We start from the raw sequence: 16,081 nt of genomic DNA, 5'->3' as shown, positions 1-16,081 counted from the left end.
TCACGCTATATATCAAGATAATTTATAAATGTTTTTAAATGACAAAACACACTCACTTACATGTATTTGAGAATCGGAATATCAGATAGTTGATGACATGGTAAGCAAGTTTGTGAATATTTTGAATAAAAAAAGGAAAACGAAATACAGCAAAAGTGATACATCTGTCAAATAGTGTTATTGTGGCTGTGGTGCTTCACGTGACAAGCATGATGCATCGCCATGGAAACAGTAAGGGGAAACTTTATTGTAAAATAACGGTCGCATAAAAAAAAATCACTCTGGGGGTCAGTTAGAATATTTTGAATTGCACGTGAAAGGGTTAACTTCGTTAAATATGGAAGCTCTATAAGTTGTTTTCTCATGATCATGACATAGTAAAAGTTGTTTTCTCATAATCACAACTTAATTTTATTGTGATCACGACATAATAAAAGTTCCCTTTCTGTCAGTCACTTTAATTGTTGTGTTGAAATTCCGACACTAGGGGTGGCCCGTGAGAGAACCAAACGCCTCTGACGTATTCAGAAAATGCCAATTGAATTTGCATGCCAGGCCATGCCCCAGTACATACAGTAAATAAGGCAACCGTCATGAGCTACACACTTCAGCTTTGTTCTTCTGAGCCGAAGCAGCATCTCTTGTATATGAGAAGCGAAGTTTCATTCACCTCTGCAGCTGCTGGATTAAGAGCACATTTCAGTGGCCTCACTCTCCCTTTAATGCACAGATAATATAATATCTGGGTGTGGTCGGGATCTCTTGTCCTCGGTCTTCCACTTTGTGCTCCGGCTAGCACTCACAGCAATGTCAGGATTACAGCGCAAGTGTTTCTGCCGGGTGATTCCCCACGGACCTCCTGCACATTTGTCTGGTGGAGATTCCGGCTGAGTTTGACGTTGTGTCGCAAAGCGGCATGCAAATTTTCAATTGGGGACCCTGCAGGTCCATTAGGCAAAAGCTCTGAAAGAGCTGCACAAGGGTAGTGCTGAGCCGAGATTAATGCAGGAACTGCGTTCGGTGACCGTTATTGTATGGAAGCAGATTAGTCTCAAATATAATTCACGCAAAAAACATGATTCACACATGCATAGACAATTTCACATGCATGAAACCTAATTCACATGCACACAAAAAAAATCCACGTGCGTGAAAAAAATATATATTCACAAAAAGCAATTCACATGTGCAAAATAAAATGATATACTCATAAAATACATTTCACAAATGCAAAACACAATTCGTAGATATACAACTGTGCACAAAAACCTTTGAATGTTTAAAATGTACGAGTGTATCCTTGCATTTGAATGTGCAAATCGCCATTCACGTACGAATCGCCTTAGATATGTGTGTGTGTGTGTTTTTGAGACTTTGCTGGCAGCATAACACTCGTAACACAGAGCAGTCGTACTCTTTAGCCAATCAGATTTAAGCTTATCAATCGACCAATCAGTATCACGTGAGGGCGGGCCTACCTACATGTTACGTCATCAGCTTTCGACCAGTTCATGGCTGAGCAGAGGTAAGTGCAGTTAATCGTTCGTTTCTGTGTTTAGAAGTTAGAGATCAGTTGAAGCAATAGTTTATTAACTGCTGTTTAGTCCACCTGTGAATATTAACATTTATTTTTAGTATTGATGGATTTTCATGTCCTGTCCACCACACATTCAACCTATGATAATGTTTGTAATGACGTGCATATATAGGAGACATGTTTTGATCTGCACATATTATGTAGTTTTATTGTTTCAGATTTCCAAGACAGATGATGTATGAAGTTGCAGACAACCAGTACTGTGATCTTACCATTTCTACTGTAATTCTTTGAAAACAGTCATGTTGCAAGCCATCCATTTTGACAGTTGTTTCAACAAGTGGTTGAAAGTGATGCATTGTTACTGTATTCATTTGTCTCCTGCGGACTATATGTACACGCTTTAGGAATAAAGCCTTGCTATGCATGCATTATTAAATGTTCTTGTAAGAATTAAAAGATTCAGACATAGTTCAATTTGATGTACACGTTTTAATAATTTGAAAGTTTCTGAATCCTTTGGGAATAAAATATATAAAATGACTTGATCATGATTAATGTTCCTGTTACATATGAAGATCATGACATGAACTGACAGTCTAAACTGTGAAGCACAATATTCAGTACAGAGAAATATACGTCTCTTCAGGAGTTGTGAGATCCAGTCAGAGTGTACTTTGCTTTTAGAGTATATAAATATAAGTGCAATACATCAAGTGAAAAGTTAAAAAATGAATTGTGTTCAGTCCGGTCATCAGTAGACCTCTCTGTTAGGACATATAAGATTTTGTCCTGATATTTAAAGTACTAAAACCCTATAGTACAAGAGGTGCAGACAGAGGACGTGGGAAATTAAGTGATGGTATTTGAATAGAGTTTACTGAGTAATCTTAGTCGCATAATCTTAATTGCCTCTCTATGATAAGTACCTTTGTCTCATCAGCATAAAATCAGATTTGCCTATTTTACTAGGCAAAGTAAAATTAATGCTTCACAATATTGTCCTGAGACCTTAAAATGACAATAAAAAACCTTATTTAAAAACCTTGAGATGACAATACAGCACAAAACATAAGGAAATGCATGTTGAATATATTGCTAACACTTTACAATAAGGTACAATAACTTTGTTAACATTAGTTAATGTATTAAATAACCATGAGCAATACATTTGTTGCTGTGTTTGTTAATCTTTATTAACGTTAGTTAAAATACAGCTGTTCATTGTTAGTTTACAGTGCACATTACTAAACAAAAAATAATAAAGGCTGTTCACGTGCAGTTCATTATTAGTTCATGTTAACTAATGAAACGTTTTAACAAAGTGTTACCAATTAAGACATAAATACAAAAAAAAAGTATAAAAGAGAATTAAGAAACAACATGAATTAAGATGTTCGTGCTATCCAGATGTCACACCAAAGGTGAGTAATCCTGATAAAATGCAGGGAAACAAGTGTTAATAATAATTTAACATCATACACAAATGGCAAAAAACGCACATTAAAATAGGTCTATTCACTATTTAAAGAACAATCTCGATGGGTATTGACCACAGATGATTGTTTTGCAATCATTAGCGTGATTGTAGCTGTGAGAGCTGTCTACCTTCAGCTAAAATACAACAAAACAAGCATCATTCTTCTTCATTTTTGACACGATATGGGACATCTGATTACAACAACACTTGCTTACATCAGTTAATAGTTCATAAACTATTGCTTCAACTGATCTCAAACTTCTTTAACTTCAGTTAACACAGAAATGAACGATTAACTGCACTTACCTCTGCTCAGCCATGAACTGGTCGAAAACTGATGACGTAACATGTAGGTAGGCCCGCCCTCACGTGATACTGATTGGTCGATTGATAAGCTTAAATCTGATTGGCTAAAGAGTACGACTGCTCTGTGTTACGAGTATTGGCAAAGTCTCAAAAACACACACACACATATAAGGCGATTCGTACGTGAATGGCGATTTGCACATTCAAATGCAAGAATACACTCGTACATTTTAAACATTCAAAGGTTTTTGTGCACAGTTGTATATCTACGAATTGTGTTTTGCATTTGTGAAATGTATTTTATGAGTATATAATTTTATTTTGCCCATGTGAATTGCTTTTTGTGAATATTTAAATTTTTCACGCACGTGGATTTTTTTTGTGTGCATGTGAATTAGGTTTCATGCATGTGAAATTGTCTACGCATTTGTGAATCATGTTTTTTGCGTGAATTATATTTGAGACTAATCTGCTTCCATATTATTGCTCTCAGAACAACTAAACTCATGACACGGTCTCTCGGCCAGACAATGTCCACATTCATGGTCCCAGAATGCCATCTCCGGCTAAACCTCTCTGAGTTGCCCTGGCAACTTCAAGCAGCTTTATATCACTATAAATCACATCCTCAAACCACAAACTCACTCTCATTTAGAAGCCACAGAGGAGAGGTACAACAACTTCATCACTTTTTTCAGGAAAAATGTAGACATAATCCTCTTCCTCCTATCCAGCTCCTCCGCCCCGCCTGTCCCGACTGTCGACCCACAGCCTGGGACTTCTCAACCTCTAATATCTTTCTCTGACATCTCACCAGCGGTGATAGACAGAATCACTCAGGCCAGAGCCCCCTCAACGTGGCGGCTGTATGCCTTGAAGTGGCGCCCGTTCACTACATGGTGTTCTTCCTGAGGGAAGACCCACAGAGATTTAGCATTGTGTCTGTGTTTTCCTTCCTCCAACAAGGCCTAGAGAGGCACCTGTCCGCCTCCACCCTCAATGTACGTGGCTGCCATCGCGGTGAATCACGACATTGTGGATGGCAGGTCTTTGGGAAAGCCTGATCTGATCTTTATTAGGTTTCTGAGAGGCGCACGGAGGTTGAATCCTCCAAGCAAATATGTACGTAACTATTTAGTCATTTCCTGTTTAGAAGTAGTTTTTCGCGGTTTTAAGTATGGAGGCACGAAAAAGCATTCAGTTGCGTTCTAGACGGTGGGACAGGTCTGTTGCAAAAAAAGCACTTGTCAGAAGCACAAAACTTCTTTTAGCTTTAGGTAAGTGCCTATTAGCAACAGAATACAATCAGAATTGAATTAATTTAATAAATAAATTGTTCGATCGGACTGATATATATTTATAAAACTGCGGGCTGGGTTACACCAGAGACTATTTATTATGAGACATGCCACTTCCTCAATCCTCAATACAACTAGGCTATATAAGGAAAACCCGTAACGGCAAAGATGGCGGTTGTGTGCACATGTCCCGCCCCTCCCGCTGGTAAGCCAATCATCTGCTTTTAAAAGTCAAGCCAGGAAACATTTAAGCCTATCGTCTGGTTCCACTGACGCATGCGCACAGTTGAGGTTTTGCGACAGCGGAGAGAGAGAGAGCGCCCCGGTCACACGCGCGCGCTCTCTCTCTCTCTCTCTCTCAGAGCCAGGCAAAAGTGTAAAAAAAGACTTCAACGTCTCCAAATTAAGCGCTGTCTTGCTCTCTCTCCCGCACGCAGATCCGCATGTTTAATCAAAATAAAACAACATTATGGTAAAAGGTCGGAAGACCGAAGTTTCATGTGAAGCATTCTGAGATTTTTTTTTCCTGAATTACCGCTGGGTGTGATTTGTGCTAAAATACGTTGCCTTATCTTCTCTGAAATGCATTCCGCACATTCAGCTGACATAAAATTACTCTCTAAATAAACGAAAAAACCTATCCAGTGATGTAATGTTTTCTGTGTTGACACTAACCTTGTGGGATGTCCATGTCCTAACTGCTGGGATAATCACACAACCGTATGACACGTCCAATTCGCGAACTAATGACTCTTTTGAACCGATTCATGTAAATGAATAGTTAAAACAACTTATCTATATAATACATTGTTATTACTGATAAAGTGCAAACCTGCTTATATTTAAATAATGGAGAACAATATTGACATTGATTATTGCACAACACCGGCATTCTGGATAGAGACGTAAATGAAGTTGGTGTCGTAAACTCTTGCGCATGCGTAGTAAAGTATAACCTGTGGGGAAAAAGGCATTTTAAACCTTATTTTGGGGCAAAGTCATCAAACTTTTTCAGCGATTTTTATCATATTTTACTGCTGTTTCTATACATGCAGTTTTTATGTCCCGGTGACCAGTTAAAGTGCAGTTCTGACTCTCTGCCCATTCATTTAGATAGGAGCCTGGTCTTGTTAGTCCGAAATAGCTGCCCGGAGGCGTTGCCAAGATGGCGGCCGAGTGGCACGACTTGCCTAAAAGGACTTTGGTTACACCCAACATCACAAGATTATTATCTCAGATTTAATCTAATTGGTTTTGGGTTATCAAGTAAGTCTCAGAAACACTGGCTGGGTGTAGTGCTTACATCAGCACCTTTCCCCTCCCCATGGAGTGAAGTGCACTTATTGGGCCCAGTTACAGTTTCCTTGAATGGTGAACCTTGGGCCACTCTTCTCCATCATTTAAAGGAACACGCCGACTTTTTGGGACTTTAGCTTATTCACTGTATCCCCCAGAGTTAGATAAGTCCATACATACCCTTTTCATCTCCGTGCGTGCCGTAACTCTGTCTGACGCACCCACCGCTAGCCTAGCTTAGCACAAAGACTGGAGGTAAATGGCTCCAGCTAGCATACTGCTCCCAATATGTGACAAAATAACACCAACATTTTCCTATTTACATGTAGTGATTTGTATAGTCACAGCGTGTACAAATAACAAGGTCACATGAGACACAGCCATCTTCTACATACTGGGAACTATATTCTCAGAAGCTAAGCTAGGTTAGCTGTGGCTGCGTCAGACAGGGTTACAGCACGCATGGAGATGAAAACAGTATGTATGGACTTATCTAACTCTGGGGGATACGGTGAATAAGCTAAAGTCCCAAAAAGTCGGTGTGTTCCTTTAAGCACATTATCTCTAAGGGAACGTCTGGCAATTCCACCAAGTGGTTAAAACGTGTAATTTATTATAATATAATTTGATAAATAAAAATAAAAACCATTTGGTGAATTGTAGAATTACAGGAAGGTATTGGAACAGTTTCTCCTGTAATACGTCAGTCTGCTCACTAGAAACCTACTACAAGGTTTGGGACATGAAAAAAAAAGAAACCTCTAGGGGATTTAAAGTAGGCCTAATGTTTTTATAAAAAAACAAATTGTGTACTGTACATACTGGGAGCTAATGGCTCAATTTCACCTGTTGTAAGTCAGTCTGGTTAATAGGAATTACAAACTTTGAAACATGTTTATTTACTGTAAATACATGAAGGGAGGTATTGGAAAAAAGTCAGCTGCAGTAAGTCAGTCTACTATCAATACAATCAAGCTTTGGATTTTGAACATGTCTGTTTTTGAATGTTAAAAATAATTTTAATTTATACAAATTATACGTTTTAACAACTTGGAGGAATTGGCAGACGTTCCCTTAGGGATCGAGCGCTGTGGTAGCGCCAGAGCCATATAGAGAGAAATATAGATATATCTCTATATGGCTCTGGGTAGCACGTCAAAGCATTCTAGAGTATAAATATGCAGCTATAATGCACTTAGGTGATTTTGAATTAATAAAAGGCAATATAAAATGGTTAGCTACATACTGTTAAAACTAATCGTGGTGTTGATATATTAAGACTGCTGACTCTATATAACAATGGCAAGCAAAACTAACTTTGTCGCGCTCCGAGAGCACTCTTGTGGTCGGGAGCATTTCTGTTGTGTTGCGGCTTTATTTCGTTGCGTTGTAAATCTTCCGTTGTGTTGTGGCTCATTTCCATTGTGTTGTGAACTTATGTTTGCTTTTAAAATTTTGTTGTGTTGTGCACTACTGGGCCACCGTAGATAAGTGCATTAAAGGTGAATATGATGGATCGTCAGACAGGCACAACTCCGATCGTTGTTAGGATGACGAATTATTCATGCTTATTATTTTTTTTGATCCGTGACCACGTTGTTTGTTATTCTGTTCATTTTGCATATTTTTTTTTAAGTTTGTGCAATATAGCCTATTTTTACATGTGTTTTTAAATTTTTGATTCACGCTTATTATTTTGATCCGTGACTGCAATACTGTTTTGACGGGATATTAATCCCATACAGTGCATTGTTTAAAATGCCGTTGTTGGAGTGCAATCTAAACACCATAATCCCCAAATATTAAAGTCTATGTAAAGCAATATTAAATATGTGTTCTGAGTTTGTCACACCACAGAAAAACTGTTATTAACCACCCAGCCAAATATGAATGATAAAAAAATGCCAAGTAAATAAAAGAAGTTATCAAAATCTTGAAAAAAAAAAAAAAAAGTAATCTCTGGGGGCGTGTCCGCTGTCAGTGCTGAAACCACGCCCACTCGCGGGAAACTTACACTCATTGGTGGGCACGTACTGCAGACGATGGCACCAGATGCCGGCGGGACGGGAGGAAGGCCGAGGTAGGAGATAGTCGGTTCGGCCAAATTCACCAGTAACAGCGTATTATCAGTGAATCCCAGTAGTCGATTGTCGAGTTCACGCGCGTGATCATAGGTACTAAACCAATGCGCGTGAACTCGACAATCGATTACTGTGGACTTCGACCGAAAACAGGATGTAAATACAGGTATTTGCGCTGGCTGAATAAACATCATTTTTATCCCTATCTTTCACATCTACTGCAGTCAGATTCACCCGCGTTCACTCCGAAGGAATCACTCACATGACCTGTGCACTTGTAATGACACATCAAGGATGTTAAGAGGCTAAAGGCAGGTTTAAAACTTGCCCCATTGAAGTCAACAGGGTGCAAATTTTAAAAAGAGGATAACACGGTGTAGGCAACACCGATTTTTGTCGTTGTTCTCTGTACTGACAGCACTCCAAATGTACAAAAAAATGAGCTCAATGTTAAAATTGACCGGAGTTCTCCTTTAAGAGAGGATAAGTCATATATTGAAATCGTCAAGGTGCGTGTGTCTACTGCACACAGACACTTCCGACCTAACACAAAAATATATTTCTTTATGTACGTATAATGCAGGAAATATTAAACATTAACATATCTGGGTTTAGTTGCAGAAATTTATTTGAATATACAATAAATAATAATACAAGCCTCTGTTACTATATTGCACTATATCGTATTCAAATTCAAATCATCTTGGAAATAAAGCTGTCAGCGTAATTTCACTGAATAAGTCATGATACGTGTATTTTATTTCCTGATAGATTGAGCAACATCTATTTCAGACTCTTCAAGACAGTGCAAATTCTATGTCGTTGTACTAGAATTACAGTTTCCATATGAGCAAAGTGTTATGTTGTTGAATTATTAATTTAACATTTAAATCATTAACTGCTTCAAAATGCATGCTGTTAACAAAATCAGTATTGAAGCATTTGCAGTTTGTACGAATAAAAACAATACTACAATACAACATAAATACATAAACACAACAGTACAAGGTGAATTCAGGTGTATGCGCACACGTTACAAAGCATACATTATTCCGATTTCAGAATGTGAACTTTGATATTTGTAACACATATGCTGAAGTGTCTTGTCCGTCTGCTGAGCTCAACCTTTATTTTCAGATCACACGATTATGTCACGATCACAAGAAAACAAGGAAGATAAATGATAAATCCCAGGCCTCTTAGAGCTTCCGTATTACGTTGATGTTTTTTAGTTTTATTATTTATTAGTTTTTTCCATTAATTGTGCTAAATTTCACACAAAGTATTTGCAGTTTAATAATTATAAATACATGCATAGTCTATCGTTGTCCCAACACTCCTTTTGTATGTATTTGTATTAAAAATGTACGACTTAAAACATGCTTGAGAAATTTAATGCAATGGGTTTCCTCAAGTTTTTGGCGTAAACTCTAGTTATATTTTACAGTGTACAACATAGTAAGTATATTGTCGAATATTATTCAAGATATGAAAAGCCGGAATTCTTCATGTATTATTCAATATATTGTAACATATTAACGCTATATATTATTTCATATATATTTTTCAATATATTCAAACTATTTGATATATTGATCATAAATATATGGAAATATATTTTCTTTCCTTAAGTGTGTGTTTGTTTGTGGGTGTTTGTGTGTGAGTGTGTGTGTGTGTCCTTGTATTTATATGGTTTATGAGGACACAAACGTGTATAATGACAGGTATTACAATGTGAACACCTTATGACCCTTAGGACAGTTCCTTTGTGTGTGTGTGTGTGTGTGTGTGTATGTGTGTGTGTATGTGTGTGTGTGTGTGTGTGTGTGTGTGTGTGTGTGTGTGTGTGTGTGTGTGTGTGTGTGTGTGTGTGTGTGTGTGTGTGTGTGTGTGTTAAAAACAATACATATTTGCACTAATAAACAATATACTGTTTATGGTAATAGAGAAGTACATTTACCCCATAACCCCTGTGTTCAGAAACTGATGTCTGTGTTTCACAGGTTTCTCTGCTTTACATATAATGGTGTTGATTCTCTCGATTGCTGCATCTGGATCTGCACTTCTGCTCTGCTGTCTGATCTACTGCAGAACACAATACGGTACAAATATTATTATTTGTTGTAGTCCATTTGGGACTTGAAGATTAAGAGAAAGTAGAGAAGACAAGCGATACATGTTAATAATGATTAAATAGCCTAAACAGAATACTTTGGAAAGAGTTAATGGTTCAGCGAGGCTTTAATCCCAAATAGCCAGACTTTCACATGATCAAACTTTCAACATGATACAAGAATAACAGACCAGCCCACAATAAAGTTTAACTCAATTAAACATTCAACAGTCACAGCGAAAGGTATAAAAAAAACAACACAAAATGACTAAATGAGTGGATAATGGTGAAATGATAAAATATCCTGTCAGAACTGAAGGACATTGAGGTCTTAGTCTGAAACTAAGGCAGAGTTCAGATTTATCATTCAAACAAACAAACCAAAAAATGATGTAACATTGTGCAATTTACTTACTACTAAATGCCTTAAAACACTTTTAAAAATATCTTTCAAAACACTGATGGCACAAACATTGGCAAAAACAGAACCTGTAGTTCATCCCTTAATCTATCCCATAAACTGACAAATGAGACTTTTCTTGCTGATGAAGTGCAAGAAAAAATTGCATGTAAAGTTGTGTCATTATATGGTATAAGTTTTATAAGTTATCTTGTGTATTTAAGCACCAGTGTTGCCAATTTAGCTTTTTTTTGTGCTAGATTTAGCGACTTCCCCATCCCTTTTGAGACGTATCTCCTATAGTGACAAATCTAGCAACTTCTTGGACAAACCTAGATTCCGAGACTCACAACTGATCAGATCAGTGGACTCGCCAGTATGACATCATCTGGCGATATTTAGCGACCAGTTTTAGCTACTTTCTATTGAAAGCATTTGGCAACATTGTTAATCGCTTCAAATTCTTCTATTCCTTTTGTCTGTTATTGCTTGTGTGTAGAAACCCTGATTCGTCGCTGTTTGTCTGTGAATCTACCTGAGTTTGTGTTATTTAATAAATATATATTTAATTTACTTTTATTTTATTGTCTTCATCTTCATTGGACTCTTAAGTGTAACACTCATCATGTAAAATCCTGATGTCGCACTCAGAGTCCAGTGGGGGGAAAAACAGTACAATTACAGTTTTTATCAATTCTCAAATGTGACTTTTTTCCTCAAAACAATGTGTTCAGATCAGATCTGAATTTCTTATTGATTTAAGTAAATTGCTTGTGCTTTGGCACATGTGTGCAAAAGAGTAAGGCTGTTTCTCAACATGCGTTTTTCAGCGATCTTGCGCCCTTGTGTTCTCGTACTACGTCATCATCAACCGTTGAAGTTCGAAGTTCAATTCCAATGTTGCGTCTCAATTCGCCTACTTATACTACGCCCTAAAAGTATGTACTCTTTTGGTGAAGGAAAAGTGCATACAATTGAGTGTGTAGCAGAAGAGTAGACACGTTTTGGGATATACTATCACGTCATACAATTGCGTCTTTAACGGTTTCTCTCTGTCGCTTAGTTACACGCATCCTGTCACACAAACAGGCCTGTCAATCATCTTGTCAAAGATAAAAATCCTCCACATTTAATTTCCTACCGTATGGGAGAGAAATGCAGAAGCACGTTGATCTGCAGTCACGGGTCTTTCATGCGGAGACTCTCCTCATATTAATGCATAATGATGAATTTAAAATTGAATGGCTAAATGGATCTTAATAAAAGTCCACACTGTTATTGCAGATGAAATATAAGACGGATAACATTTAAATAAATATATATATATATTTTTTTTTTTTATCAGGTTAAACTTTGATTAGTCACTCAAACCTTTATCTAAACCTTTTACTGTCGGTTGCGCATATTCACCATGTTTTGTAGTTTTTTGTAACACTTTTTGCTTGTGTTAGTTGTTCCTCCTCCATAAGTGCAGTGGATTGTGGGCAATATTAGCCTTTAGAGTGTGCATGGATCCACACTTTCGGAAATAGTAGACCATCCGGTGACTTCTGGCATACTCTTTTCAACATAGTATTCTTTGGGACACACTTATTTGAATCTCACATACTGTTTAGGATGGATAGTATGGACATTGAGACCCAGGGTAATATTCAAGAACGCAAGTACAAGGACGCATAAAAGTGCCCGGATGTGTTCGGGTCAAATTCTCGAACCATTAAAAATCCCAGAAGACGCTGCGGGCGGTCGACGTACTGAAGCTTGTAAGCTTTAAACTTCTTGTTCTCACTTAAGAGATTCCCTCTGCAAGCTCGAAATACGTGACAGCTCGTGAAAGTAAACATTTGTCTATTGCTTTTGCTTAATTTTAATAAAGTGATGACAAAAATCTGCTGGCTGGAAATGGTGCTCTTCGGTCATTTCTGAACGGAACATTTTCTGGTTTGAATTTCTAAAAATCACAGTTTCATTGGAATGGTACGAAACTTGATGACTTTTATGGCATTTGGAATGTGAACACCAAAAAAATTGAGGGCATGACAAGTGGTCGTAAAAAAATAGTCACACTTGTGCTCTTCGGTCAAAAATGAATGGAAAAATCGGCAAAAACACAAAAATTCTCTACAAATCGGCCAAGATGCAAATACAAAAGTGTTCAGCAATGAAGGGGTGAAACTCTAAAACATCAGTAGTGACACACACACACACACACACACACACACACACACACACACAATTATAAACACAAATGAACTGGTAGGATTATTACCATACAGCAGAATACAGCAGAGTCAGAAGACTGAAATAAGAGGTTGAAAGGAGATCAGATCCAGATTAAGCTGTGATAAAGCATTCCTGTTTATTTTTGTAAATGTTTTATTGAATTTTAATGTTACGTGTAACAAAATGCAGTGATAATAATGCAAAAATGTGTACACTTCATATCAAAATTGATTTTTTTATAAACCTTGACAAAAAGTATTATTTGAGAATTTCTAAAAATAAAATAAATTCAAATCCACATCTTAAAAGTAAGTCATTTTGTCCAAAACAATACTAGAGTATTCACAAGCCTCTCCACAGAGAGCTATACATGTAACCCCTGACTTTAAAAATTGGATTTAAAAGGCCTAGTCTCAGTGTTAATCTGAAATACTGCATTCATTAAAAAAATATATATTTTTTTTAATCAGAAAAAAAAGGTTGTATTATTTTCAATGGCAAAAATTAACCATAATTATTGCATAAATATTAATAACTAGGCTACCATCAAATCCTCTCAAAATACAAAAGAAATACAGCTACCGCGAAGATAACAAGTGTGAGTCCCAAATGAGGAGCACCAGAGGGAGAGCGCCAGTATTTTATTGGCATTTTAAAAAGAATCTTAACATTGACAAGTAACACACAGGTTACTCATGTTCATACACACAGTAAAATAAAACAGATAAAAACTTATATGAAAACATAATAATATGAAAGAGATCTTAATAGGTTGTGACATTTGTTTGTGATGTTATGTTGTATTTATTGTGCTTTGGTCGTTAACCGCTATTTGCTGAGAGATAGCCTAGCCCTAGTCAGTTAAGAAGCACTTCTCAATCCTCACACACACATGTCTGTGTCCTCGCGTCCTTCCGAGTTCTTCCACGGTCGCCTGGCTATCCTTACGGAACGAAAATATATTTCCCATATAAGAATGATTAATATATTAAATGGTTTAACAGTATTTTTGAAAATATACAGAATAATATATTGTGTTAATATATTACAATATATTGAATAATACATAAGGAATTGCTGCTTTTCATATATTGAAAAATCTGTGACAATATTTTTACTAATATATAATAATTTATGTAATTTTATATTCAGTAATACACTTCATAATATAGATGTATATGTGGTCAGACATGGTAATTGCATGTGTAATATATTGCAAATATATTTACTCATGCAAAATAAACACACATATATAGAGAAATATATAATGTAATATTTATTATATTATTTAATTATTTACATTTATAAAGGTTTCATATTTTCAAGCTAGATATCAAAAGCACACCTGGATGTACTAAAGCATTTAGCCAAGAGTCTATCACTGAGCTGAGGAGTGCACAGACATTACTTTTAAAATGTAGTAATTATAGTCTTAATTATATTCAGCCAATCATAAACTGAACCACAGGCTCGACTCTTCAGCACAACGATAACCCCAAAAACTCACACACACCAGAAAACACTAATAGATCTCCCCCATATTAATATTGAGCAAAACACTTTAAGTAACACTTAATTTTAACATTTGCTCTCCTTTAACAGTCAGTCAGAAGCAAAGCATGCTGGGAACTAGAGATCTGTTGTAACTCATTCCATGATAAAGGATACAACTTTGTGAATATTACATGTAATGCTATTTTTGTCTTCATTTATATGTATTAATTTTTAACCATATGGTCAATGCATATATTGCAGTATATTGAAAAATATAAGCACTAGTTTCACATATATGGAAATGTATTATGTAAGATATAGCATTATATTGTGCAGTATATTCCCATATATTTTTGTTCCGTAAGGGAAGACCGGTCTCGACGAGAACGCAAGTCCGCTCTTGGCGTTCTTGGAATTGAGAAACAGCCTAAAGTTCAATTGTCTACAATTTGCACAATGACTAAATGCACACGGATCAAAACTGATGAGCTGATTCTCAGTGAAACTGTCAAACTCTTCACAACTTCTAAACAATTATTTCATTGTATGAGCCATCACATGTAAAATTATCCGTTCATTGATCAAAATCTGTCAGATATGTTAAATTCCATAAAAAAAAATAATGATGACATGGAATGTTTGTAATGTTTGTTAAATTGGCAATTGGCCTGCCATTGTAATGAAATAGGAATCACAATATTACCAATCAACCAATCAAGTATGTATATGTACTGTATATGTAGGCTATATGTGGAGTTTTATATAGAGTTTGCTGAACATTTTTGAACATGGAGGAACATCACAGCTCTGAACAGCATCAGCTACATGATACATCAGTACTGTATAAACACTGTCACTCCCGCCAGCTGTGATGCTCTTGAACACCAGCAGAGGGCGCTCTTACCACTGACACTACACACATCATGGACTGTTTCCCACTCAACTGAACTAGTTGAAGCACAAAATCACCCTGAGAAAGAGGTTGACTGGCAAAAAGTATTTTATGTATTTTGAAAATACAAATTTATATTGGCGATCGTACCACAAAAAAAAAAACACTTGAGGGAATTTGAAGTCGTCTCCAACGCGTACGGTGCAAGAAATCAGGTCTGCCATGGAACTCGTTTTTTCACTTTATTTTATGCAGAGTAAAATGACTTACAAACACTGCTGCTTGCATTGCTGATGTAACTCGAGCTCGTAAATTTGCACGCAACATTAAACATGATGTTAGTAGCTGGACATGACAAAATCCATCACACACATGCACGCATGCACGGTTGAAAAACTGTGTGGCTTCCAGATCCTAATTCCCTGACGCTATTCACCTGTAACTTCCTCATATAGCCTGTGATGCCCTGCCTATGCCCCCTGGTGTGCAGGTGGAAGAACGTCACCCTCATGCAACTTAACCACCAACAAAAAACATATAACACATTAAAATTGGCTACAACACACCGGCCCCCAATTGTTACTCTATAATGTAACAATTTAACACCATACAAACAATGGAGCCAAAAAAATGTCCATCATGCACATACGTGCTTTCAGTTTATAATGTCCATGTGAGCATACATATGTCTAATATATCAGTCTTTATCCAGCTTCTTGCAGAAGACAAATCTTTGTGACTGGTCTCTCCAGAATGTTGCATTTGGTCTGGACTTTAACAGACCGCACAAGTCCTCGTGAGTCAAGAAAGGTCTGCAGTACCTTCCCTAATAACCAGGATCCGCGAGGGGCAGTAGAGTCCGCCACAATGACTATGTCTCCAATGATGAAGCTTCTCTTGTCCTTAGACCACCGTTGTCGTTCCTGTAACAGAAGTAAGTACTCCCGGATCCATCTGTGCC

The 16,081-nt window shown here is 36.9% G+C and overlaps 1 protein-coding gene across 1 annotated transcript in view; it reads left to right on the top strand.

Moving 5' to 3' along the window:
- Nucleotides 1-16,081, top strand: part of LOC311277645 (uncharacterized protein) — a 111,030-nt gene that overhangs the window by 9,741 nt on the left and 85,208 nt on the right. Inside the window, exon 4 of the mRNA XM_084388014.1 lies at nt 10,002-10,100. Coding sequence (XP_084244140.1) covers nt 10,002-10,100 — 99 coding nt within the window. The remainder of the gene's footprint in view (nt 1-10,001; nt 10,101-16,081) is intronic.

Source organism: Rutilus rutilus (genome assembly GCF_951802725.1).
Source record: "Rutilus rutilus genome assembly, chromosome: 1".
In the NCBI taxonomy this organism is placed as follows: Eukaryota; Metazoa; Chordata; class Actinopteri; order Cypriniformes; family Leuciscidae; genus Rutilus; species Rutilus rutilus.
This window is presented reverse-complemented; position numbering and strand designations above follow the sequence as displayed.